This window comes from Aspergillus niger, assembly GCF_000002855.4.
Source record: "Aspergillus niger supercontig An02".
In the NCBI taxonomy this organism is placed as follows: domain Eukaryota; kingdom Fungi; phylum Ascomycota; class Eurotiomycetes; order Eurotiales; family Aspergillaceae; genus Aspergillus; species Aspergillus niger.
The window spans coordinates 2,710,183-2,736,123 of NT_166519.1; the positions used below are offsets into that span (position 1 = coordinate 2,710,183).

Consider the following 25,941-nt stretch of genomic DNA (forward strand, 5'->3'; position numbering starts at 1 on the left):
TCAAACTTTGAATATGTTCTGCATAAGCATACCTAATATAGTACAATAAAAGGAGGTTTCATAACTCTATGACGTTGAAGAAGACCGCATGCCTCTTATGATCTCCAGATCAATCGGGTAGTGGGGATAGGACCCCACATGGGCCCACTTGGGCAGCATGAGTGGGCATGAGTCATTCTGAGTCGACATGAGAACATCAAATCATGATCATTGCACAGCCCACTCTCCAGCCCAAACAGCTTGCAGTTTCCAGAATTAGCCATGGAAAGACTAGAACCGTACACTTTAGCAGACATCTCTCGCCTAAAGAACCCCAGGTTTGGGAAGCCTGCCCCACCCGAGATTAATGTTACACGTGACGTTACCTCCCAGGCCCAGCTATATAACTCAACCTCAATCGCCATGAATATCACTTAAACTCGCCATCCAAAGAGCTCAATTGCACACACTTGTCGATTATTACCTTCATTCCACTCACAATTAATACCAATTCAACTCTCTAATCATTATATGAACCCCCCACCATCCACAATGGCAACCACAACCACCACCTCAAACCCCACTCCAACAATGACCTACTACGACATCGCCATGCGACCTCCAGTAACCCGCAACGCCGCAGCCGTAAATCCCTGGAAAGCGCGACTCGCACTGAATTTCAAAAACGCCCCCTACTCCACAACGTGGGTCAAGCTCCCTGAAGTATCCAAAGTGCGCCGCAGCCTGAACCTCCCCGCATGTCGCAAATTCGCCGACGGCAGCGACTTCTACACCCTCCCTATCCTCTCCGATCCCACCACGAACTCCCTCATCGGCGACTCTTTCGATATCGCTGTCTACCTACAAAAGACCTATCCCGCCTCCGGTGGCGGGGATCTCTTCCCTCCGCAGAACCTGGATTATGAATTGAAAGAGGAGCTGAAGGTGCTGGTACCGCTATCGGAGAGGAACGATATCGAATATGCGGACTATGCCCGGTTTAATAATAATGTCGATGCGGCGTTTAGTGTGCATACCATGTTGATGGTGCAGAAGATGCCGTTTGATCCGGAGACGGCGGAGGAGAGTAAGGCGGAGTTTGTCCGGCGGGCCGGGCTTAAGTCTTGGGATGATTTTACACTTGAGGGGGAGAAGAGGGAGCAGGTGTTGGCTTCGTTCCGGGAGATGTTGAAGGATCTGGCGAGAATGTTTGAGAGAGATCCCAGTGGGCCGTTTTTGTTGGGGGAGAGGCCGAGTCATGCGGATTTTATTGTCGGAGGGTGGTTGAGGATGTCGAGGGTTACGCTGCCGTCGACGGAGTGGGAGCAGTTGAGGGAGTGGCATGGGGGTGTTTTTGGGAGGTTGCATGATGCGTTGGATGTTTATGCTGAGGTTAAATAGACTGGTGAAAGATATGAATACAAGATGGATAGAAGGAAAAGTCCTGTACAACAATTGAATATATTTCTTATTCACTCGTGGAGTCATACAAAGCCTCATGGAACAGCAAGGAATCTTTATAATCCGTTTTCAGAATATAGCTGTGGCCACCACCCAGAAATATCTTCCCCGAAGATATCTTCTTCAAAAGATGAGAAGATATCCATCCCCAAGCCTCCGTTTAACAGAGACACGTCCCAGGCCGCCTGCCCTGACAGCAACGTTTTCACACCTGGAATCCCCATTGAGCCGTTCCCTCCAGAGGTAGGGGTCTGGGCGTCTGTTGACTGGCCATAGACAGCTAGTAAGCAAGTCCTCATCCTATTCACCCAGGCTAATGATTTCGCAACCACGTTTTCGTGATCATCACCCTCGTCGCTGGTGGGTTGTACGTTGCTCAGGTTCTCGGCGGTCCTGTCGAGAATAGACGTAATATCTACGGTTCGTCGAACCATATTCACATCCCACGCCGGATCTTCGAGGGATGCGAGTCGAATGAGCGTGAGAATAACTGTTCGGAATTGCCTCCAGAGAAAGAAGGGGAAGTATATGTAGTCTGTTGGTTTAAAGTTAAACATAATGTCCACTGCGCGTTTCGCTGCATTGAGACAAGTGAGAAGAGCCTCCATGCTGCTGGTATCAGCAAGAAGAGGTGTCTGTCGGAGGCGTATAAAGATAAGGTCATTGATGCATATTTCTGTGTGCAGGGCCATTGCTTCAAGAACCTCTATTGAATTCGAATTAGAGTTAGCGTGCATTTCTGTCAGCTATTTGTGGGTTGAACGTACTATCCGTGGCCAGGTGTGGTGGAAATGATTTCCTTGTCTCCGCTAACTGGGTGCTGAGGGCAGACATGTATGGAGAGATAAGACGCGTACTTTGTTCGCAGTCGGCATCTCTTAATTGTATCCGGAGATCAGTGACCTTGCTCGTTATGCGTTGAAGCTTGATCATTTGCACGAGAAGATCGTCTCCAGGAAGATTCCTTAAACCCTGTATCATTTTCAAGCATTCTTCCATGTATGGTGACCAGGCCAAGTTCTCCCCGACTGTCTGGAATGCTGCAATACTGATCGTGCTATTAGCGGCATTCTAAATATTTCAAAGAAGTGCTAACCATGAAGTGAGAAAGTAGCAAGCTAATGCCGTCCGTGCATTTTCAAGACCCCTCGGTTGATATGTCCCAGTAGCTCCCTGGATTTGGGCTGCTATGGGTCGCGGAAATATATGACTCAAATTGCCCTCTCCACAATGCCGACTTCGAAGTTCCAGATCTACCGTCAAAGCAGTGCACAGATGAGACAAAATAGTAAGAAGTGATCCCATAGAGAACCGAAAGTGTCCCCTATATATTACTATCAGTCATGCGGATAGCAAAGTGTGGGAAGAAAACGGACCAACCGATGAAGCAGAGGAGACCATATAATAGATCCGTCGTACACTTGCCTTCTACAATTACCTCACGAGCGGCAACCTCTCGAACCGCCTTTCCCAGGTTGCTCTGTTCCCTGGCATTTGTAGATGTCACAGCCATTATACATAGCCAGAGGAATGGTGACTCTCGATACAACTTTTCCGAAGTCAAACCGTTCTCGAGATATATAAGAGGGAGGAATTTGGTGTAGTGGTTGCAAAATGTCCTCAAACGTTGTTTTGCGTTGCGAGAAGTTGGCTCCACGCCAGCCGGAAGACTATATGGGAATAGACACGAGCTGTCTGATGAAGGAGGTGATCTTGGTGATGAACAATGGCGAGACTTGCCATGATCTGTAGCTACTCTATCAAGATCACCAACAAGCGGTTGTGCATGGGACCCACGATCTGCAGGCACTGAAGCGTGAGACAGAGCTGATGTGAGGGACGCGGATGATGATGCTGTATCTCCGATCTCAGGGCTACCCTGGCGAGCTTTTAATAATGAAACGAGCCCATCTAATTTCTGCTCTAGACGAGCGGCTTGAGAGCCGTTGGGCTTGGAGCCACGCCTGCGGACGGTAGGAGAAGGTCTGCATTCTACTTTTAGACGAAAGCATCTGACCATGAATATGAGCCAATCATCACCAATAGTATTTTCGAAAATTACCTTTCACATCCATCTCCATTGGCTCGCAGTATGCACTTGCGTTTTACGCGGGCACAGCTGACGCACGCTCGGCCATATGGGGCCGCCTTTCCACGATTATGTGCTATATCTTCCATTCAATGGGGCGCTGTGAAGATGGATATAATTGTGAAGCTGTATAGTCCAATATGAGGTCTGGCGTGGCTGCAACGCGAATATGGTGTCTCTGGAATTGGCTGAACCCCCCAGCGGACGGATTTCGGGAGGTTGAAAATTCGAAATCCGCTTCGGCAACTAAAATAGCGGGTTGCGAATCCCGCTCCGCTCCGCTTCCACTTTCTATACCCTTAAAAGGCCCGGAGCCCAAACCATGAGTATCATCGTTACCAGAGGTGTTTCTCTTATTTATCCACATATGAGAATGGAGTATATCAGCAGCGCTCTCTACTACGTCTTTCATCCATATCAATTGAGAGATATTCTGAAATGGTGGTTATCACTCACCCATTAACCTACTATTGATAGCTGACGGGAGGCATGCTACGGTCATAGGAAAATCCAGCACAATCAAATCTATCGATTGAATCTGGGGAATGAGAGTGAATCCCGGAAGGTCTGTTTCAAGTTCCTCGATCAGACCGGCCGGAGCTTCAGTGCCGTTATCAAGGAGCTCCACCCCGAACTGCTCGTCCCTATTTGTATCTTCTACCTGGTCCTCCGTGGTCTCGACACCATAGAAGACGACCCTTCTATTTCTGTGAAGGCTAAGGCTGCCTTGCTTCGCGGCTTCGAGGATGTATTGGTGAAGGACGGGTGGACATACGATGGCAACCGTCCCGAAGAGAAGGACCGCGAACTGCTTGTTCACTTCCACCACGTTATCAACGAGTACAAAGCTTTGAAGCCAGCCTGCAGACTTATTATCAAGGACATCACCAGGGTAATGGGTAATGGAATGGCCGACTTCTGTCACAAGGTTACCCTGAACAATCCTGATAAAGCCGGTGTCATGACTATAGTCGAGTATGATCTGTACTGCTATTATGTTGCCGGCTGTGTCGGCGAGGGCCTTACCCGCTCCTTCATCGAAGCGCAACTTTGCAACTCGTCGTTGCTCGACTACCCGAAGTTATCCCGGTCAATGGGTGCCTTCCTCCAGAAGACCAACATCATCCGCGACGTCAGTGAAGATCACGGAGACCACCGTTGCTTTTGGCCCAAACAGATATGGTCTAAGTACGTCAGCGACTTTGCAGATCTATTTAAGCCAGAAAATTGTGAGGCGGCCTTAGACTGCAGTTCTGAGATGGTTCTTAACGCACTAGAACATGCCAAGGACTGTCTTGTCTATCTGGCTGGGTTGAATGAGCAGAGCATCTTTAATTTCTGCGCTGTACCCCAGAGCATGGCTATCGCGACGCTAGAGCTGTGCTTCCGCAATCCCGCTCTGTTTGAGCGGGATGTCAATATTAAGATCAGCAGAGGTGATGCATGTCAGCTGATGTTCGAGTGCACACAGGGCCTGCCGGGGCTGTGTCGTATTGTCAGTCGATATGCACGACGCATCAAAACCAAGAATTCATTAAGTGCCACCAATCTTTCCGAGATAAATACGGTGTGCGATACGGTATGTTATCTCATTTATACTTCAGAGTGAGCGAGTCCTAACAACCATAGATTGAGAAAGCGGTCGAAGAATTATTTCATCCGGAAGAAGGACAAACTCATTAGTGCAATGAGGATGAACAGTGATAGTGGATGATATGAGATGCACTACTGCTAGATATCAGGATGGGCAACGGTAAAGAGTGTACTCGAGGAATCCACATTATGGAATCACTGGAAGAATATCCTACATCTGAATAATAATGTAAGGGCGTCAACCTAGCATACCTGGTTGAGCTCTAATGCGCCTTCGCGAGCATCTTGTTGAACAGAAGCCTACGAATCTTGGTCAATACCCGTATTGTCCATTTTAACAACAATCTGAGCCTCCCCTATCAGCTTACACAAGGAAATCGGGCCAACGGCGGCTGTATCAATGCAGCTAGCAGCAATCTTCAAATAGCGATATATTGGACTAACTGTAGACGTTGGCAGGAAATGTCGAAGATCTTTATAAACAACCTTCGTAGTATATGATACCATCTGCAGTCCACAGTAGCTCATTGGGAGTTGAAGTATTTACGGCATTGTGCTGAGTCGTCAATCCACAGATTGGATTTCGGCCCAAGTTGTTGTTTGCAGTTGCACGTACTGGTGCTATCATAGTGTTGCCGCGACGATGCGGGGTATAATACCTCATTCACGTTGTGATACAGAGAATTCCTCAACTCTCCTACTATCACATACAACTGTGACTCCTACGTGTCGACTTCAACAAATACCTGTATGAACCTGTTCTCTATCACACCAGATTAGCCATTTGGAAATAATCTAACTCACTTTCTCAATCTAGTCAATAACTTCTAAAACCCTCTCGTCTTACACGATGGCATCCGGCTTTGCCTATCGGATCGACAACCCGATCAGCGAGGTCTTCCATTTTCCCAACTATGAACAGCCACATCTCCCGGACCGGAGAGAGATTACACTCTTGTCTAAGGGCAACAGGGAACCTAATGCTGATCCTAGTCGATTCCTCGGTCATTTCCTGCCGTTTGAGATAATTCAGCATATACTTCTCTACCTCAACTTGGCCAGCATAGGGAAGATGCTTCTAGTGGATACGGTATCAAAATTCCAAGTTGAATCAGTCCGCCCGTATCTCTTGCTTAGAGACAAAGCCTATGAAACATTGCATCTAATGCACCGGATGCGTCTCTCCCACTATTTCACCATTGAACAGCTATATACCGAGTTCACCCACCCTCGGTGTCGAACCTGTAATGACTTCGGACCATACCTTCACCTTGCAACGCTCACCCGTTGCTGTTACAATTGTAATTATCACAATCTAATGTACAGAATGGCCAGCGTGAAGGATCTCTGTTTTTACTTCGGTTTGAAAGAAACAGATCTCGAGGATATTCCGATTGTCCACAATACGTGGAAATCCGGGGCCCGTCTTGTAAGCGTCCCTCAGGGGAACGCTATAGCTATCATACTTCACGGGCCCAAAGGATCATTGAAGATAACACGTGAAGTACATCGTACCATTGAAGGTTTAGGAGCGGCTTTCGGAGAATGGGATCTGTCAGGGCCTCTATATCGGGGTTTTGGACATCAGCGGAGCGCGAGTGTTTGGTATGAAAACGGCTGCGAACAGTTACAATTCATGGCTACCGCTCCATTCCCTTTTTGGAATAAGGACACAAAAACCTTGGAGCGAGGGACTTATTGCTGGGCTTGCTATCACGACTGGTCAAGGGCCATGAGCTCTGATGAACACGCGGATTACCCACCAAGTAGGCGGGCCTATCATCGGTCGTATCGAGAGGCCGATCTACCGGAGCATTTTCTAACGTGTGCTGCCTACAAAGCCTGTTACCAACCAATGCGGGCTTACCCCCGGGTTCTCCGTGGCGACGAATACGAATGGGGAGACGTGAAGAATCAATTTTGGGTTGAATACAAAGATCCCAACGATGACCCTGGATGGGTGGATTTTAATGAGGATGTAATGCCACCACCATGGAATTCAAACACGGGGACCGTAATATGGAAGTCCTGAAGTTATCCAATAAATAGCTCACGCGGCCCCTATGGTTTACTACATTCATAGTGATAGCTGCAGTGGCGTGCAATCAGTACTACAAATTAATGCCCGTTGTCTTCTCAGACTAGTTACTAATCTGCTATAGCAGTTTAAATTGAGGCCCTAGCTTGTTATCATTCTTCTCGCATCAAAAATATTGTAAGCCGTCAAACCAGATGTAAGGGGTATCTCTGTATGTTGACATTCTATGCCCAAGCTAGCGAGAGCTCCTGGATGGTTAAGTAAAACACACACACTTCAACTACGTGGTTCAGTGATAGTATTCGTTGGCCATATATTCTATCTGTTGGTAGCTGACTATATTCTGGACAAATGACTTGTTATCCCGGCCTATTGAGTCTCTTCTGGCAAGATTCGAACGTGGCTGATGACCACCGCCCCCAACCCCTCACCCCCCAGGTACCTCCATGACGACGACTAGTGCATGCTAGATGGGACACACGTTAACTGATGGTTGCTGGGGATTAAGAACCCTCATGTGGAACTTATTGGGCTCCGGATGATAGGGGGATGGGCTATCGCTTCTTTCGATCCTGGTGCTGGCTATTCCAGATAAATGAGGAGCATCAGGCAGATGTGACGGTTATGACACCGGCATTGAGCTATTCTCGAATTGCCTCAAGAATAGCTCCCTTCTGCCCAGTCAATGAATTTACGTCGTCGGTGTATACCCCCAAGATCCACATCTCCTATAGAAGTTTGGCCCTATTGATCATCCTCCATGTTACGCTCGTTATCCCAGTCAAATACTGAAATGCTTTCCCACTAGCCCTGAATTCCGGGGAAAGAGACAGGACTGAGCCCATACCAAAAGAAAGTATCGCCACATGCTTTGAGACGCATTCACCATACTGGCCATCTTAGACGCGATGTGTCACAGAGCTTATCAGGCATACTATTTGTCCTTCTACCTTACCTGTCTCCCGCAAGGGATTGCCGGTGATCGCCCCTCTTTAGGCTGGCATTCCTGTCCTCAATGCGGAGTAAAGGAGGTGATTATCACCCACATCATGAAGCATCCACAAATTGACAAACAGAAACCCGTGATGACCCACTTCACCGAGCTCGGCCTGCCGAACCACGCCCTCCGGTATACCACACAAGTTCTTCATCTCCCGTAAACTTTCTCCACCAGCGCATCCATGGTGGGAATATTAGGTTCCCGACCAACCTTGAGTCAACACTAAGCGAACCACCAAACACAAAGCAGAATTTGGTTCACAGGCTTCACTGTGATGTAATTCACTGAGCTCCTGGGCGCACAGAAGCAGTCTACATCTATGGAAAGTAAGGTGTCCACACTGCGTCCAGCCCACTTCCGTATCAACAGTATCGGTACCATTACCATCCCTTGAATAACCTAACATCTCAACTACTTATCCAGAACACCTCAGTGTTTTCTGGAACTGCCAAGAACCCGCGGATATCCGTAACATCCAGTGGAGTCAACCTCCTCACGTGTGTCAAATCCTCACTTCTCTTCTGGCTCCCCAAGCCCATATTTTACCACAAACACACCCCAATCGTAGCATACAGCCCTGCATCCAACAAGATGGAGACCTCCGCCCTCTCCCAGCGAGCCCGCACAGTCGTCTCCTCCCGCAATAACCTCATGTGGGACATCCTAAAGAACCCATGGTGTCCCACAACCAAACCCGACGGCTACGTGAACGTTGGGGTTGCCGAAAACGCACTGATGCATGACTACCTCCTCGAATACATCAACACCAAGCTCACCCTCCCAGCCAAATACCTCACCTACAATGACGGCGCAATTGGTGCAGAGCGCCTCCGACGCGCCATGGCATCTTTTCTGAACAAACACCTTCAACCATTCAAACCACTGACCATCAACGACCTACTCGTCACAAATGGCGTCTCCTCCGCCATCGAGCACATCTCATGGGCCTTCACCGACCCTGGCGAAGGCATCCTCTTGGGCAGACCCTACTACGGCACCTTCATCCCAGATATGTCCCTCCGCCCCGGGGCGACAGTTGTCCCTGTAGAATTCAACGACAGCGATCCATTCAGTCTCGAGGCCGTGGACTGCTACGAGCGCGCACTGCTCACGTTTCAGCAAGACACTGGCCGGAAAGTCCGCGCCCTCATGCTCTGTCACCCACATAACCCGTTGGGCCGGTGCTACCCCCGGGAAACTATCATCCGTCTGATGCAGCTGTGTCAGAAATATCAGATCCATCTGATAAGCGACGAGATATACGCTTTGTCTGTGTGGGAGAATACCGTTGACGAGCACACTCCCGTGCCATTCGAATCTGCCTTATCGATCGACACGACCGGCATCATTGACCCTAGTTTACTCCATGCGCTGTGGGGAATGAGCAAGGACTTTGGCGCCAATGGTATCCGTCTCGGAGTGATTATCTCTCAGAACAACCCCACGCTTCATAAGGCGTTGCAGGGCGTCTCGTTATATAGTTATTCCTCCTCTGTCTCGGAGCATGTCGCTGCTACGGTTCTTGAAGATACAGATTTCACTACGAGGTATATCCAGCTTAACCGGCAGAAGATGTCCGAGTCGTATGCGTTCGCTGTTCAACGGCTAAGGGAGAATGGGATTGAATATGCTCCGGGTGTCAATTCTGCGTTCTTCCTTTGGGTTAACTTGGGCAAGCGGTATCGCGAACTACATCCCGAGCAGACTGCGGATTTGGGTGATGAGATCAGCGACAAGGTGATGCAGCTTCTCTTGCAGAGGAAGGTGTTTCTGGCTAGTGGGGTGTTGTTTGGGTCTGAGCATAGTGGGTGGTTCCGGATTGTGTTCACGCATCCGAGAGAGTATCTGGAGGAGGCGTTGCGGAGGATAGTGGTGGCGTTGAATGATTTATGATATGGTTAGAGTATCACATAGCATACAAATACACATTGGCTATAGACAAATTCATCAACAAACCACCACACAGCCCATCATCTAGACACTTCAACTACTTCCCCGCCATAACATTCAACGCACTCCCACTTCTAAAATACCCAATCTGCTCCTCCGTAAAACTATGCCTGAGCACAGCCTCCCACTCGCCCCCATTAACTACCAACCTCAAAGTGCTCCCCGGAACAAACTCCCCCTCCCTAAGCCCCAAAATACTAACCCGATCCTCAGCCCTAATCCTTTCATAATCCTTCTCATTGTCGAAAGTCAGTGCCAACAACCCCTGCTTCTTCAAATTCGCCTCATGGATTCTTGCAAATGACTTCGCGATAATCGCCACACCACCTAGATACCTCGGCTGCAGCGCCGCATGTTCCCGCGAACTGCCCTCCCCGTAGTTATGGTCAGCGATAACCACCCACGGCACGCTGTTCTCTTTGTAGTGGCGTGCTGTAGCAGGCACTTCCTGTCCATCTTGCTTCGTGAGCTGGTTCCGGATACTGTTCACCTTGCCGTTCTCGGCGTTGGTTGCGCCGATGAGGGTATTGTTGGAGATGTTTTCTAGGTGGCCTCTATAGCGGAACCACGGGCCAGCGGGGGTGATGTGGTCCGTTGTGCATTTCCCGGCTGTTTTGATTAGGATGGCGCAGTCTTTGAAGTCGTGGCCGGGCCAGGGTGGGAATGGGGACAATTTCTGGAGGCGGAGGGATGACGGGTCGATTTTGACGGAGATGTTATCCCGGTTTGCCGGTGGGGGTGCGTAGGCGGAGTCGGAGGAGAGGTAGCCCTTTGAGGGGAGGGAATCGCTGGTTGGAGGGAGGAAGTGGAATTGCTCGCCGGATGGGGTTGGGAGCGAGTCAGTTGTTGGGTTGAAGGAGAGGTCGCGGGAGAAGGCCTTTGCAATGACGAGCTCGGGCGATGCTAGGAAGACGTTGGTTGCTGGGTTGGAATCTAGACGGCCGGAGAAGTTCCGGTTGTAGGAGGTTATTATGGAGTTGGGGGCGCCCTAATATATGTCAAAAGACAGTCTTTCGGTAGGTGGGATGGCGATACTATACCTTTGGCATATCAACTCGATCCCACGACCCACAGCATGGACCGCAGGCGTTGGGAAGCATCGTCGCCCCGAGTCTCTCGAAGACCGGCAGAATACCGGCATCTTTCAGTGTCTCGCGCGTCTGAACACTACCCGGAGACACCAACAGCGGCATCTTTGGTTCCAGTCCTGCATCCAATGCTTGCTGGGCAAGACTAGCTGCACGTCCCATATCTTCAAACGAAGAGTTAGTACAAGATCCAATCAAAGCCGCCGTCAATTCACCCGGCCACTGGTTCTCCGCCGCGGCTTCACCGAACCGCGACACCGGAGTCGAAAAGTCCGGCGTGAAAGGTCCATTGATCCGTGGCTCGAGAGTGGACAAATCGAGCTCAATAACATTATCATACTCAGCCCCCTCATCGGCCTGCAATTCCGGTGCAATGCTCTTAACAGCATCAGCCATCTCATGGCGATGATTCGCACGAAGATAATCCGCCATCTGTGGCGCATAAGGGAAGATGGACGTTGTGGCACCCGTCTCCGCACCCATATTGCAAACAGTTGCCATGCCTGTGGCTGACAGAGTCTGCGCCCCAGGTCCAAAGTACTCAATAATGGATCCAGTACCTCCGTTAACGGAAAGCGTCCCGGCTACAGCATTGATAATATCCTTCGGCGAAGCCCATCCGGACAACTGCCCCGTCAAACGGACACCCAATACCTGCGGCGCTTGGAGTTCCAGCGGCAATCCAGCCATCACGTCTACTGCATCGGCACCACCAACTCCGATGGCTATCATGCCAAGGCCTCCTGCGTTGGGAGTATGAGAGTCCGTCCCGATCATCATTCCACTAGGGAAGGCGTAGTTCTCCAGCACAATCTGGTGAATGATTCCCGCGCCGGGCTTCCAGAACCCCATGTTGTATTTCTGGCAGGCAGACTCGAGGAAATCGTACACTTCTTTATGGTTGTCCAGCGCTCGAGCGAGGTCCTGTGTTTCGCCGTCACGACTGACGATCAAATGATCGCAGTGGACTGTGGTTGGTACGGCCGCTGTGTCTAGTCCCGCGGACATGAACTGGATAAATGCCATTTGGGCTGTCGCATCTTGGCATGCTATGCGTTGCGGGCGTAGTTTGAGTTGGGTTTTGCCGCGCTCGATGCGCTCGTCAAAAGTGATGTCAAGATGGCTGTAAAGGACTTTTTCGGCGTATGTGAGGGGGCGGTCGTATCTATGATGTGGATATTAGTAGGGGTCTAATAATGCAGCGTAGGTGCGAAGTGAGTAGCTACCGCTTTCTTAGTGATTGGATGGCAGAAGGAAACTGGGAGATGTTTATTTTATGTTGTTCAAGTCGACTTATTGGCACTTGGGTGTGGGAGGCATAGCCTCTGGCTAACTTGGGACAGCTCACTCGTGTTCTGACCATCTTGATGATGCATTGGTAAACAAGAGTGATCTATTGGATAAGACAGTAGATATAAATCACAAGGGTCTATGTAACATCTCCAGCTGTGGCTGATTTACTCCTCGGTCTTCCTAGTGTCAGCTTCGGATGGTTCCGTCGGCTGGGCCGATGGGCATATCGCATCTCTTCTACCCGAGGAACAACTAATTACAATAGCAACGCTGTCCAGCTAATCCATCTAGACATACTCCCGCATCTCAACATTACCATCTATATCCTCTGCCTTCTTTTCCTCGCGCAGTGTATCTCCACTCTCTGCTGTGCCGACTTCTCCGAGCGGCAACCCCCTGGCCATCGGCACAATCCGCCAGATAGAAGGGGCATCCACAAACACCCGATCAAGCATCTCCAAACTACGGTGCCTCGTCTCCGGATAGAAGAAGTACACGCAGACCGGGATAGTCGCAGATATAAGCGCATAGATCACATAGTACCAGCATCCAATCGTATCTATAGCAACTGGCGTAACCAGAACAACCACCAAATTCCATAGCCAGTGATTAGCAGTCGCGAGGGAGGACATGGCCGCTCGCAGACGCACAGGCGCAATCTCAGCCGTGTACAGGAAGTTGCCACCCATGAAGCCGATTGGGTAGAAGAAGTTGAAGACGAACATGAAGGCAACGTATGCTATTGCCATCGCATGCGTGATTTTGCCCAAGCCGGTGGTGACCGCTAGCACGGCCATGCAGATGGACATCCCTGCTCCGCTTACCATGAAGGATAGACGGCGGCCCCAGTTGTCGATAGTCCAAAACGTTAATAGACAGCAGAGCGTTTTCCATGATAGTACACAGGACGCCAGGACTTTAGACATGGTGGGTGTCATGTGTAGGTAATTTTGGAAAATGGTGGAACTATAGACGGATATGAGGTTGCCTCCGCAGGCCTAATGGATTAGCGGTGGTACATTTGGAGAGCCAAGTGCTATAGGAGCCGCGATACTCACCTGTTGGAAAAAGTTTAACCCCATGCAGAGCCAAAATCGCAACAACAGACGCGTCTTGTCCTTGCGATCGAAAATATCCAGGACGGACATGGTCCCACTGCCCTCTAGAGCAAGCTGAATATGGGCTATCTCGCCCATAATCATCTCATCATGCGCATCCTTTCCTCGATACCGACAGAGACTTGCAGTAGCTTCTTCGACCCTTCCTCTAGAGATCAGCCAACGAGGCGACTCCGGAAACGTGAAAGCAGAAACCAGTAACATTGCTGAGAAGAGAAAGGGTATAGAGAGCGGAGCTCTCCATTGTCCAGTAGAAGAGGGTAGATAGCTGAATCCCAAATCAATCCAGTTGCACAATGTGTAGCCCGTGCTGATGAAAATACCCGTACAGATACCGAGCTGTCCGCGGTACTTGGGAGAGGCACACTCCGAGAGCCAGACAGGCACGGTGCCGCTGATTTGGCCGATAGCGAACCCTAGGATAACTCGGCCAACGACCAACTGAACCAATGTGGTTGCAGAGACCTGTAGAGCCTGACCGAGGACGGTGATGGCAGCTCCGATAAAGACTGTCTTACGGCGTCCGAGTTTGTCGCTATAAAGAGAGAGGGACAGGGCACCTATCAGACATCCCATCTGAAACGAGGCATTGCAGGCGCCTTGGGATGTTGAGTTATGGGACTTCTGTGCCCCCGAGGTGTTTATGGTGTCGATGGCTGGAAATACAGAGACCCAACTTTGGAGGCTGAGTAAACTGCCCAGGACCGCTTGATTGTATCCGAAGAGAATGAACGAAGGGGCAACGATAAGAAGTACCAGAGCGATCTGGAGCCGGGTACCGACAACAGGGAGAGTAAGGCCTGCCATTTTCACTTTCATTCCCTGCTTGACCTTTGGTTCAGAGACTTACTAGGCGGCTTAAGTACTTTCCGTCTGATCCCCCGTGGGGAAGAGGATGTGGAGTCAAGGAAGAAAAAGCGGGGTGCACACGTCTCCATGGTATGATCGGTTCTAGTCATTATATCTGCTATTGTCTGATTGGAAGATGTCTATGATTGTCTGGCGTTGTCTTTCTTGTCCCTTGTCTCGACCGTCTGATCATCAGTTGTGGGTTTGGCATCCCAGGTGGGTATGAGTGTCGCTGCACTCAATTTCCATCGGATGCTCCGATAGACTTTATCAAACGACTCACAGGTGGCGAATGAACCTATAAGGCAGTGTGGTTCATATGGAGTACTATGCAGATACCAGCCTAGTGCATAGTCGTCTCATGATAATGCTTAGTGAAGTTTCGAAAAGCAGGCAGGTGCGTTATATCTTGACCGAGTAAAGGTCTTGGTGGGTTTGTGGCTACGGTGTATGTTCCGACAGATTATATATAGTCATGACTAATGGTTATTATGTTAATGGCAAAGTACAATCACGATCATTACAGGGAATTTACTCCCGCTTGAGAAATTGGAATATCTTAAACACTGTAAATCTAGCTCTTCCAATAAATCTGGCCCTCAAAGAGCCGACGTGCAGTACGGAAGACAGTTGCCGCGGTAAGCTGATCGTTCTCGAATTGAGCCCCAACAAGCAAATTCCCACTTGCATGACCGATCGTAAGACCAGCATCACTGACGCGATCTTGGTTGGTTGCATCTTCAACAGTACTACCTGTCACGCGAGCAGCTGCAGAAACTGCCAACGCGACAGTAATGGGTACTGCCTTGTGTGGTTGTCCCACAGAGATGGCCCGCACAAGCAGGTCGACAGGGTCCTTTCCCTTAGACGGCTGAGGTGGTGACACCATACAAACCTTGGGGATACTTCCTGGGACGGCGCCGGTAGTTGATGCTATACCCATCTTGACCCCTGCCTGGCGCCGGATAGAATCCAGCCTCTGCAGAAGATCTGGATGAGCGGCAATATCGTCCGGAGTCAAATCACCACGAACCCCCAAGCTACTAGCTGGAACAAAAACGCATGGATTGGCCACATCAATACATGTGGCTGGAACACCGTCGAACTCATCCCTTGTCTGCCCCGTCGGCAGCATTTTCCCGGTCACCGAGCCAGCCGGGTTGACAAAATCTAATTGAATTCGAGCAGCTGTGCCAGCAACGCCATCAATAGCGAAATTACCGCTAGAGGCAGCCTCTCCATCCACCACGGGAAAGGAGGCAGTGATTATTTTACCCGTGTTGGTGTTGTGGATGCGTACAGTGGCCGACTCGGGCGTTTGGGAAGAAACAAGCTTTTGGTCAAGGGCAAAGGGACCAATGGCACTGATCATATTGCCACAGTTGCTGGAGTAATCGACATCGGAATTTTTGACCCCCAACGACACAAAAGTGTAATCAACGTCGGCATCTGGATGGGTGGATTTCCCCACCACGCATACCTTGGAAAGGCTGGAGATACCCCCTCCTAGACCATCAAGCTGCCGTCCGTATGGATCAGGGCTGCCAATGACGGAACGAAAAATGGCGTCCCACTCCGAGCGAGGAGGGAGATGGGCCTGATTGAACATGACGGCGCGCGAGGTGCCTCCGCGGTAATAGGCCGCAGGGATGGAGTGTTGCTTCGACAAGTAGCGCCGAGCGCTAGAAGCGACCCGATTCCGATAGGTATATTTGAACATGATGATGCCTTGATGGCTAGAAACAACGTTGGTGCAAATGATTGGGTGGTTTTTAATCTTGTCTCCAAGGGCGGACATTAAAGTTGCCATCGGATACATCCGAAACCAATTAACCGGTTACAGCCGGCCTCATCGGCTCATCCGATCGCGAATTGACAACTGTTCGCCTGCGACTTCGAAGCGCACCTTGGGGTCTCCAAGTCACCCCTCCTAAAGGCATCGGTATACCTAGGGCCGGAGTGTGAGACCTACATCCAGCCAGACAACCTGAATGCCTGGTCCGCGCACACACAGAAACAGCTAGCTTTGTAGCATCGGCAAATTTCATCGGTGGCATCGGACCCCGGCCGTTGACCCGAGGTATTTAACCCGTAACAGATCATACTAGGCCTTGAGCAAAAAGTTGTCATGATCGCGTTTGGCCACATGAGTGGTTCTGCTTAAAGGTTCGAGATCTCTTTTTAATCCAGTCCTGTTGATACAGAAACCGATAATCCACCCGAGGAAGTTGTAAATGGGAACCACCCTCAGCGCCACCTCAACACAATACCCGACATCATTCGCCATTCTCCGTAGAAACATCAAAATAGAACGCTCCAAACATCTGCCGTGCTCATGTCAATTCCTTCCACAAACAGGTCAGCCCATGGTAGGTCCATTTGAACGTCAGGAAGCCGTGACGGTGAGTCATGAGCATAAGCATCTGAGGCTGGGTTGCTAGCCTTGGACGGGAACGTGTGCGCTCGAAGTCCAAACCAGGTCTGGAATTCGGTGTCAACACTCAAATCTGCCTGGTCTTCATGTTCGAATAAGGACATAATCGACTGGCCAAGTCGCTCAACAATCCTGCAACATTTCTCGCCGACCGCACGCCCATCGCAAATGCCCCGGAAGAGTGTAAGAAATGTAGATATATTTGTTTGAATCACCGGCTTGGTCAATTCTTGTCGCAGGGGTGCAAACGCTCGTAGAGAGTAGAGCATCGTCACGGCTGCCAAGAACAACGAGTGAATTGCGATGAACGTATATTTGATGCGGTTCCGCGCATACAATGCGCTGTATGAGCTTATCAGACCAATGGCAGACTCGGTGCAGGTCCGCAGATCATCTGGCGATGGCATTGGGACCGCACGTGATGGACGATAAAGGGAAAGAACGGCGTGATGAAAGGCAATCTGAAACCACTCAGTGGACTGAAAGGTAGATAGAGTCTGCATATAACGCGGCGCCGTAATTATCCACTGATTCAACTCCAGAAAATATCCACTGCGAAGCCGGTCTAGTTCAGCAGGATCAGTTGGAACAGAACCGATAGAATGAAACGTTTTGTAAACTCCTGCGTTAATTCGGCGGAGCTTAATGATGTGAACAAACGTTGACGTGTCCGCTACATGTGGTATCAGTGATTCTTCGACGTGGGGACTCTGGATGGATTCAATGAGCTGGGCGTCCGTCAGCTGCATAGGTAAGGGCATGCTGATATCTGACTCTTGGATGCCCAAGGGCCGGCCCATGTTGATAGCCACGCTGCAGTTAATCACGTACGCACACCAGAAAACACGCTTCGACATCTCTGCATCCATCAAGCCTTTCCCAGAAAGGCTCTCTCTGCGGTGTAGGTCAAGGCCGATGGCTAAATTCAAGGCCATGGCGGTCGTAAACCACATATTGACTGACTGGGGTTCGTTATGGCCATACATGCACATTAAGAGCAGACACTGGACACATTCAATATTTTCACCGCTCAAAATCATGTCCAGGTCTTTTATGGCTTCTCTAAAGAATACCCGATGGGTCTTGTCGCGACTTTGGGGTGATGACTTCTCGGTTGACGCAATGGCGCAGACGATGTTGACCATAAAATTGGTCAATGGTTTCATCTCGGACTTCGTCAGGAAGGCTGTCAAGTGCTTGTTGATGAAGGTATGCCGATGTAATATCGGTAAATATGGCCATCGTCTATCGAAAAAAGTGCCGGCCAGGTTGATGTACGTGTCATTATCGAGACTTAAGCCATCAGTTTCAGGAACTTCGATATCTGCGATATCACCCCATAGCTCCCAAGCGCTGCTCATAGCACTGCGGCTTTCCCGCCTGGTGCTAAATTGCAGCGAGAATGTTGGTCTTAGGATCCGACTAAGGAAGCGACAATCTGGGTTCGCACTCAGTCCGTCAGACCGAGATATAGCCTCGGTGGATTCATGTTCGGGCAATGGAAGACCATGACTTGAAATCCCGGAGACATTCGTTCGAACGGAACTCAAAGCCTCCAGCAATCGGGTCTCTAGCTGCTGACATTTTTCAGACAGCTCATTGCTTCGTCGCTCAGCAGCAGCGAGTTGGGCCCGCAGGGCATCACAATCACAATTCGTAGACGGATGCTGGATCACCAATCTATCCGACATGACACATGAGGTTTCAGCGGCAGCACATGGTCCACATGTTGGCATTTTCCCATCACACTGGCTGCTTTAGTGAGTAATTATTTGACCTTATGGTATGTCGCTGACCTTCTGCTTGCGTCGTCGACACCGCTGGCATGCAGCCACACTCCGCGGCAAACCTCGCCGATGACGACGAGGGGTTGAGCCCGATGGACTTCCACTCATCGAAGCCATAGCTTTTATGACTCTTCAATGTATGGTAGCGTAGCCGTTGAGGATACAATGCGCAGGATGGAAACTGCAGTTCGTCTTTGCTTCTACAACCAAGAGCCTCGGGCTTGGCATTTCTATTACTAATCAGTCTATTAATTCCATTGCGAAAGGCCTTCGTCTTACTGAGTCTTGTGTCAATTACAGCGCTCATAGGATATCTAATCTTTCCACAGAAACTCATGAGCCACCTGAGTATGCAGACCTCTATTCAGTGATGCGGTTTGGTAAAAAGAGTAGATGCTCAATCCATATACAGCCGGCCTGGGTTATCCACCATCATCTTCCAGTAGGCATCATCTCCCATCCAGTCATACAATCTTTGGAGGATTGCATGGTTGTCGATCGTCCTGAACGGTTCTTTGTTTTCTATTGAGTGTTTAACCCGCTCATGTCCATCGCCCGTGTGCGGCCAATCGCTCCCCCAAATAATCTGATTAGAAATCTCGCTGGCCATTACTTGAACGATCGGCTGCAGGTCATCAAAGGTCGAGGCTAAGCAATTTGACATACGATATAACCCAGAAACCTTTACATAGACAATCGATTGTTTCGCTAATGATAGGAGGGAGCGAAATCCCGGTTGGGATGTTGGCGTCGACTGTAAATCAGAAGGCAGCTTAGATGCGCCACGCATGCCACCTAGATGGTCTGCAATAACCCGTACGGGAAGCTCACGAACAGCATCATACAGGACTGTAGAATATCAGTGATGAAAGTTGTGATACACTGTCATTAGTAGATCAGTACTCACGGTCCCATGTCCACCCTGGAACGAACAACTGGATCGCCCAGCCGGGAAGATGGTGTATGCGGTCTGCAGTATGATTCAGAATAGCTACTAAATGCGTAATGTCGACTTCTTTCCCATCTGCTTGGAAGTTTAATCGAACACCTCGCACTCCAAGGGCGTGCAATTCGCTTAATTGCGCATTGGTAGTAGAGTTAAGATCTAACACTGCAATTCCGAACGAGCTGATGCCTCGGTCCTTCAATTCACGCAGGCAATGCATCATAACCGAACAGTCAGTCTTGTAAGGTGATGGCTGAACCAACACCAGGGTAGTGTTGTTGTAGCTCCTTGTAAGACTCTGATTTAATGCTAGTAACTTTTGCAACGGCGCGTCCTCCGGAGTGTATGCTCGCCCGGCCGCATATGGGCCAAGCTTGGGATCGAAGACGTGTACATGTGTGTCAAATGACTCTTTTGAGAGAAGGAATCTAGGTGGGTTAGCTTGAACAGCTATATTTGCTGGATGTACCTACGGTGTATTGGAGCGCCTTTCATGGGTAGCTAGAGCTTGTGACAGCATTGTGTAGGTAGCCCGTTGGTAAACCATGAATCGTGGTAGGCATCCACGCGAAAGACTTAGCTTTGATATTAACATCACAAGTTACTGCACCTTAGCGCTGCACTTCCTGCGCATCTCCTCCATTGGCATTACTGGTGTGTGGTCGAGCCCGGCGGGACCCCTCCTTCGGGAAAGCCGATACACCCGAGGTATGGCATCGGGTGCATCCGATGAGCATCACAATGGTCCGTCAATCATTAGAGCATTAATTCCAGCAACTGATTCGGCAAAATGCGGTCTTATTCAGGAGACATAACACTCGAAACATGTCCCAAGTAGTAGCTACGGACATGCCGACTTTGCAAGGCGCTGCCGAGCAAAAGCGCCCCATCCCCTATCGGAACTTGGCGGTCGGCGCGTTGATGAACATCTTCCAAGGTAGTGAGGATCTCTAGCTGCCAAGTACCATTCTAACGTTAGCCAGTTACTTCTCTTGGTCAGCCGCTAGAAGTAATCAAGACCCATGTATGTTGAACTTCCACCCGAGATTGTATCACACTGTCCTCAAATAACTTTTGACCACTTACCCTTGTAGTTGGCAGCAAACCGGCAAGACACATTGCGGGATGCATTCCAGAAGACTTGGTCCCGGGGACGATTTCTTGCTTTTTATCAGGGGCTAATACCGTGGGTACGTGATTTGTTCATTCCTGAACCAACATCCAGACACCCGTCGTACTAATTCTCACAGGCTTGGCTGGAAGCCTCCACCAAAGGCGCCATTCTGATAGTGACATCAAGTGAGATCGAGTACTATGCTAGAGCAAAGTTCAATGCATCACCTACTGTCTGCGGTGTCCTGGGTGGCATTGGCGGCGGTGTTGCTCAATCTTATCTGACAATGGGAATGACGACATGCATGAAAACAGTCGAAGTGACCCGCTCCAAGATGAGTGTTGGAGGTGCCAAAGTACCGGGAGCGCTAGAAATGTTCTTTCAAATACTTCGCGAAAAGGGAATTCGAGGAGTGAACAAAGGTGTTAACGCCGTCGCGCTACGACAGGTCACGGGTTGGTCTTCTCGGATTGGTATTTCGCGTTTTGCCGAAGAAAGCATCCGCAAGGTCAATGGCAAGGCGAAGGACGAGAAGCTTAAGTTTGGGGAGAAAATCCTGGCATCTACGATCGGTGGCGCATTGAGCTGCTGGAACCAGCCATTCGAAGTAGGTGTTCCTGAGATGGGCAAGTGAGGGCTTGTGGTTGCTGACTCTACAGGTGCTGCGCGTGGAAATGCAATCTATGAAGAATGATCCTGCCCGGCCAACATCTCCGACAATTCTATCCACTTTCAAGTATATCCTTGCGACGACCGGAGTCAAGGGTCTGTTTCGCGGTGTGGTTCCTCGCATCGGGGTTGCGGCGTGGGCTACGATCTGTATGGTAGGATTCGGGGATACCGTTAAGGAGATTTTTAATCGCAGACGAACCACGGCAAATTGAAGATAAAAACGCGGGAGATCTGGTACACATATGGAATTTAATCTGTATTTCCATAATGGCGACATTGGGGTGAAGATAACCCAGGACTGGTCATCTGAAAATATACAATGGCATTAGTCGGCGGCCATCGTTTCACTTTCCTCATCCCATTATCATTATCTTCCCCATAGACTTTGCATGGCTTGCTGTTGCACTTATGCCTACTACCCATGGATTGTATTCAATACCAAGAAAGACCACATAATTACATTTTCACCATGATCATAAATTTCGAAGCCACCCCGAGGATATCACCCAATGAGTTGCGCTTTTGTCTTCCTGTCCCGAGTGCGTTCTTTAGATGATGAAGTTTAGAATTGATTGCATGAATTGGTGGACGTTCAACAAGAACACTGCGAAGGAATGCCTCCCTAGGGGTTTTGTAAGGCTGATGCAAGGAACTGTGAATATGGCGAGATAAGGATACTCGCGGAATCATGCGGATACCAAGCTTTCTTTTCCCCTCGTCTTTATGTAAATTATATTAGTTCTCCGCCGATGATGTGTACTGCGTTCATGACGGGCCTATAATCTTGATCCCTCATTAGTGTCATGCTATCTGTAAGGTAACGATGGTACTGGCTCTGTCAATGTCTGTGGGTAGTGCACTAATCTCCAGCTCAGCTGCATGGTCATGAGAATGAGGGGTGTCAGTGCGAATTCATCTGAGGAACGGTGAGAAATCGATGCACTACAGACCTGGGGATCATGTGGTCCATACAAGCAGCAGGTAAGATGTCCAGGCGCTTCAGCTCTCGCTCTTCCAACATTTCTGGAAATTCTCTCATCTGCAACGGCGCCACTCAAAGCGCTTCCTGAGAGTTATTCCATCTAAACTAATCTTACAAAGACCAATGCGCATGAGTAGGCGGTCAAATATCTGGCTATGCACGGACTGATTTAATGCAGGTTGATTCTGGCCACTCAATCTAAGAGCACCCCAATTTGGACAAAGATGAGCGCATTCTAAGCAGCAAGCATTTCCACTGGAATAACACCTCCACGAGTCCCACTCGACTAGCTGATATAGTGCCACTCGGTGGTGTTTGCCACATGCATGAAAGAGGGGTTCGAGGAAACAACGCCGAATAGAGGTCAACTACACATCACACTCGAAAGCTTGTCTACAATTATCCGACTGCGAACTACCAATGGTATCTTGCAACGTTATAACGGTACCGTGACTTATCACTGGTCATGTACCGCCGAGTCGAATAAATATATTCGTTGTTGACACTCCACCACTCGAACACCAATTGAATGCTCGTTTTAGGCCTTGAACGGTTACCCATTGCGGAAGGTCATCCATGATGAAGGTATTAGTCCCCCCCATGGAGGCCTGCCTCCAGGCATACTAGATCGTATCTGATAGCGAACAAAACCGCGCAGGCCGTGGGAAACCGAAGATCACACCGTGTGCTTATCTCTATGGGTGCGTGCCTCGTTGAATTTATTCGGTGTCGTGCATCGGATTAGTGGCTGGTCTAATGCGCCTCCCAACCTCGCCATCTCCTGAGTCTAGACTCCATGGGAATACCTGCCCATGATGATTTGACCTCGATGTTGTGATACCCGGTTCTGAGGCCTGTCACCAACCCCCTCGAGCGCTTAGGTCCATGATTCATTCAAAACATATATGCTGTGCATAGGGGTGTTGCGCTCGCCCGGGTCAACGCTTCGGAGATGCGATGGAGCTCCGGCGCAAGGTGGACTTAGTTCTTGTGCCACCTCCTCGTCGGCCTGATAGAGGCGAAGTCAAATACAACCACTTACGAATCGCCAATTCCGAATAGCACGAATAATGTGCCGCTGTGTATCACCAATTAATTATCATCGCGATAAGATTCCCGTTAGTGGTGTGCGCCTTCGCGAAATGATTGGGTGCTTCTCAAAACAGTGTGCCGCCGTGCCATGGTGGCCCTTCATGGACTTATGCCCCCGCAGATGGTTATCAGACTCGCCTCGGGAATACTGAGCGGCCACGTGTAGCACCGCCAATGAGATTATCCCCATATCTCATCCACGTCCATAATGTATCGCATCGGGACATTTTCGCCAACCATTGAAGACAAAATGCGAGAAGCCAATTGTATTTTTGATACCGGCGCACTGGCATCCTTATGGACTCCATTCTACCCTGCCACAACATTTCTATCTCTCATGATACGATGTAGCACACCTAAAGACCGGATTCCCGGCACATCGTTCGCAATGTCTCTAGACGATGGCGAACTAGAGGCATCATATTATTAGCCATTTACATAACGGCGTACGCGATAAGACATTACGAGGAGCACCGGGCAATTTAATTTATCACCAACGAAGCGGGGAAGTGTATTTTGCCGTCGCTTATGGTGTAGTCCAGACAGTACTTTCATTAGCAAACTGAGCAGGATCTGCTCTCATTGGAACCATTTAGCAAGTCGTTATCATTTCCTTCAAGCACACAGGCCCTTATCCGGTATTCCGGTTTCTGGCCGTCATTCCTCGAGATAACGGGGTGTAGGGGTGCTTGGGATGGGGTCGAACACAGCGAACGATATATATAAGGCCACACCAGGCCACAGATTTATTGAAACAATGCGATCGTCCCGTCCTTGAACCAATACCAGCATGGCGGACGAGGTCACTGACAGTCCCGTCTCCACCCCCTTGGAGGAGGTGAATGAAAAGAAGGACGACTTGCTGGTCAAGGAGACTGCAGACATCCACGATGTGGAAGTCGCCCCGGGCTTTGTCGCGGAGGCGGACCTCAAGGGAGATTACAAAGATCTTCCCATCGGAGAGGGTATTGTCCCTGACGATAATGACGAGTTCATCGATCCTCGTCTGAAGGACTATCCCATTCCTTTGGTGGCTAAGACGGTAGATCTTCGCAATGACCCGACGTAAGCTTCTCGTTTTATTCCCAATGTTGATCGCATCGCTAATATCCAACCTGCGTAGTGAACCGATCCTAACCTTTCGATTCTGGGTTCTATCTACCTTCTGGGTCCTTGTCGGCTGCGCACTTTCCACCTTTTACTACTTCAAGCCATACTACAACACAATCACCAGTTATGCCATCCAGTTGCTATCCTGGGGCATGGGTGATGCCATGGCTCGGTATTTACCCACGAGGCAATTCAGCTTCTTTGGATGGAAGTGGTCGATGAATCCAGGCCCTTGGAACGCTAAGGAGCATGCACTTATTGTTGTGGCCTACTGGGGTAGTGTGAGTGACTTCTCCTTCGTGGTGATAGAGCGCTTGTCAAGCTGACAAGAAACAGTGCTACACAGCTATCGGAATGGGACCCTTGTCTGCCATCGAACTCTACTACGGTGAAAAGCTCAACGCTGGGTGGTCCATGTTCTTCTTGTTAGCTTCCCAGATGATCGGATATGGCTTCGCGGGTCTCTTCCGTGATATCCTGGTTCGACCCCCGAAGATGTATTATCCCGGAGTGTTGCCCAACGTGGCACTGTTCAATGCGATGCATCGCAACCCATCCGTAACTAAAAAAGCCCTCAAGTACTTTGCCATCATCGCATCTATCACGTTTGTGTATGAGTGGCTCCCAGAGCTCATTTTTCCTCTTCTGGGCTCTCTTCCTTTGATTTGTTGGTTTGGCCATGGCAACTGGAAAGCCTTTATCCTGGGCTCGGGTACCTACGGATTTGTCTGTTCCCATCTTCATACCTGCAAAGTCAAAGTTGGCTGCTAACTTCTGAGAATAGGGTATTCTGGACTTGTCGCTTGATTGGAACTATATCACCTTCATGTATCCATACTATACACCGCTCTGGTCTAGTATGAACCAGTGTATCTTCGTCATTTTCTGTATCTGGATACTCTACCCCGCCATCTACTTTACCAACACCATGAACGCACAGAACTTTGCACCAATGGACACAGATACCTACACCGTCAATGGCAGCACCTACGATGTTTCGGCCATTGTTGGCTCCAACTTAGAGGTTAACCGCACTGCGCTGGCTGAGTACGGATCCCCTTACTGGGCCCCATCATATGTGTTTTACTGGTTCTGGACCTTCGCCGCCCTTACAGCGTCTATGACCTACGCAATCCTGTGGTACGGTAAATCAGGCTGGGAGGATTTCAAGAACGCCTGGAACAATAAGCGCAGCGACTATGATGATCCCTACCTCAAGCTCATGTCCTTCCAAAAGCGGGTACCCCACTGGTGGTATCTTAGTCTGCTTGGAATATGTGCAGTGATCGCTATTGCTCAGGGCTACGAAGGGAACATGAAGCTTTCCGCGTGGGGCCTCATCGTTA

At 49.7% G+C, this 25,941-nt stretch overlaps 15 protein-coding genes across 15 annotated transcripts; 6 read left to right on the forward strand and 9 right to left on the reverse strand.

Moving 5' to 3' along the window:
• Positions 1-531: 531 nt before the first annotated feature.
• Positions 532-1,380, forward strand: An02g10980 (uncharacterized protein; the record flags this gene model as incomplete). The annotated part of the gene is made up of 1 exon (XM_001400190.3): positions 532-1,380. The coding sequence occupies one exon, from the start codon at positions 532-534 to the stop codon at positions 1,378-1,380; it is 849 nt and encodes a 282-aa protein (XP_001400227.3).
• Positions 1,381-1,496: 116 nt separating this feature from the next.
• An02g10990 (uncharacterized protein) lies at positions 1,497-3,460 on the reverse strand (the record flags this gene model as incomplete). Its single annotated transcript, XM_059746608.1, has 3 exons — positions 1,497-1,975; positions 2,208-2,511; positions 2,879-3,460. 3 exons carry the CDS (start codon positions 3,458-3,460, stop codon positions 1,497-1,499), a joined length of 1,365 nt encoding a protein of 454 aa, XP_059605688.1.
• A 442-nt stretch (positions 3,461-3,902) lies between these two features.
• Positions 3,903-5,138, forward strand: An02g11000 (uncharacterized protein; the record flags this gene model as incomplete). Its single annotated transcript, XM_001400192.3, has 2 exons — positions 3,903-3,970; positions 4,034-5,138. The coding sequence occupies 2 exons, from the start codon at positions 3,903-3,905 to the stop codon at positions 5,136-5,138; spliced, it is 1,173 nt and encodes a 390-aa protein (XP_001400229.3).
• A 627-nt stretch (positions 5,139-5,765) lies between these two features.
• An02g11010 (uncharacterized protein) lies at positions 5,766-7,154 on the forward strand (the record flags this gene model as incomplete). Its single annotated transcript, XM_001400193.3, has 2 exons — positions 5,766-5,870; positions 5,940-7,154. The coding sequence occupies 2 exons, from the start codon at positions 5,766-5,768 to the stop codon at positions 7,152-7,154; spliced, it is 1,320 nt and encodes a 439-aa protein (XP_001400230.3).
• Positions 7,155-7,801: 647 nt separating this feature from the next.
• Positions 7,802-8,699, reverse strand: An02g11020 (hypothetical protein; the record flags this gene model as incomplete). The annotated part of the gene is made up of 5 exons (XM_059746609.1): positions 7,802-7,888; positions 8,116-8,166; positions 8,255-8,325; positions 8,371-8,549; positions 8,617-8,699. 5 exons carry the CDS (start codon positions 8,697-8,699, stop codon positions 7,802-7,804), a joined length of 471 nt encoding a protein of 156 aa, XP_059605689.1.
• Positions 8,700-8,751: 52 nt separating this feature from the next.
• Positions 8,752-10,053, forward strand: An02g11030 (uncharacterized protein; the record flags this gene model as incomplete). Its single annotated transcript, XM_001400195.1, has 1 exon — positions 8,752-10,053. One exon carries the CDS (start codon positions 8,752-8,754, stop codon positions 10,051-10,053), a length of 1,302 nt encoding a protein of 433 aa, XP_001400232.1.
• A 94-nt stretch (positions 10,054-10,147) lies between these two features.
• An02g11040 (uncharacterized protein) lies at positions 10,148-12,561 on the reverse strand (the record flags this gene model as incomplete). The annotated part of the gene is made up of 3 exons (XM_059746610.1): positions 10,148-11,098; positions 11,151-12,363; positions 12,458-12,561. The coding sequence occupies 3 exons, from the start codon at positions 12,559-12,561 to the stop codon at positions 10,148-10,150; spliced, it is 2,268 nt and encodes a 755-aa protein (XP_059605690.1).
• A 217-nt stretch (positions 12,562-12,778) lies between these two features.
• An02g11050 (uncharacterized protein) lies at positions 12,779-14,416 on the reverse strand (the record flags this gene model as incomplete). The annotated part of the gene is made up of 2 exons (XM_001400197.1): positions 12,779-13,489; positions 13,550-14,416. The coding sequence occupies 2 exons, from the start codon at positions 14,414-14,416 to the stop codon at positions 12,779-12,781; spliced, it is 1,578 nt and encodes a 525-aa protein (XP_001400234.1).
• A 616-nt stretch (positions 14,417-15,032) lies between these two features.
• Positions 15,033-16,178, reverse strand: An02g11060 (uncharacterized protein; the record flags this gene model as incomplete). Its single annotated transcript, XM_001400198.1, has 1 exon — positions 15,033-16,178. One exon carries the CDS (start codon positions 16,176-16,178, stop codon positions 15,033-15,035), a length of 1,146 nt encoding a protein of 381 aa, XP_001400235.1.
• Positions 16,179-16,759: 581 nt separating this feature from the next.
• On the reverse strand, positions 16,760-18,986 carry An02g11070 (uncharacterized protein; the record flags this gene model as incomplete). Its single annotated transcript, XM_001400199.3, has 2 exons — positions 16,760-18,644; positions 18,742-18,986. 2 exons carry the CDS (start codon positions 18,984-18,986, stop codon positions 16,760-16,762), a joined length of 2,130 nt encoding a protein of 709 aa, XP_001400236.3.
• Positions 18,987-19,076: 90 nt separating this feature from the next.
• On the reverse strand, positions 19,077-20,145 carry An02g11080 (uncharacterized protein; the record flags this gene model as incomplete). The annotated part of the gene is made up of 3 exons (XM_001400200.1): positions 19,077-19,528; positions 19,587-20,053; positions 20,099-20,145. The coding sequence occupies 3 exons, from the start codon at positions 20,143-20,145 to the stop codon at positions 19,077-19,079; spliced, it is 966 nt and encodes a 321-aa protein (XP_001400237.1).
• A 305-nt stretch (positions 20,146-20,450) lies between these two features.
• On the forward strand, positions 20,451-21,623 carry An02g11090 (uncharacterized protein; the record flags this gene model as incomplete). The annotated part of the gene is made up of 5 exons (XM_001400201.1): positions 20,451-20,562; positions 20,609-20,649; positions 20,720-20,815; positions 20,876-21,346; positions 21,399-21,623. 5 exons carry the CDS (start codon positions 20,451-20,453, stop codon positions 21,621-21,623), a joined length of 945 nt encoding a protein of 314 aa, XP_001400238.1.
• Positions 21,624-21,764: 141 nt separating this feature from the next.
• On the reverse strand, positions 21,765-23,171 carry An02g11100 (hypothetical protein; the record flags this gene model as incomplete). Its single annotated transcript, XM_059746611.1, has 5 exons — positions 21,765-21,816; positions 21,872-22,125; positions 22,242-22,477; positions 22,866-23,001; positions 23,076-23,171. 5 exons carry the CDS (start codon positions 23,169-23,171, stop codon positions 21,765-21,767), a joined length of 774 nt encoding a protein of 257 aa, XP_059605691.1.
• Positions 23,172-23,270: 99 nt separating this feature from the next.
• Positions 23,271-23,712, reverse strand: An02g11110 (uncharacterized protein; the record flags this gene model as incomplete). The annotated part of the gene is made up of 2 exons (XM_059746612.1): positions 23,271-23,402; positions 23,620-23,712. 2 exons carry the CDS (start codon positions 23,710-23,712, stop codon positions 23,271-23,273), a joined length of 225 nt encoding a protein of 74 aa, XP_059605692.1.
• Positions 23,713-24,275: 563 nt separating this feature from the next.
• An02g11120 (uncharacterized protein) lies at positions 24,276-25,940 on the forward strand (the record flags this gene model as incomplete). Its single annotated transcript, XM_059746613.1, has 4 exons — positions 24,276-24,550; positions 24,720-24,874; positions 24,942-25,321; positions 25,380-25,940. Coding segments are annotated over 4 exons (1,371 nt in total), but the record flags the coding sequence as incomplete, so codon positions are not given.
• Between the last annotated feature and the right edge of the window lies 1 nt (position 25,941).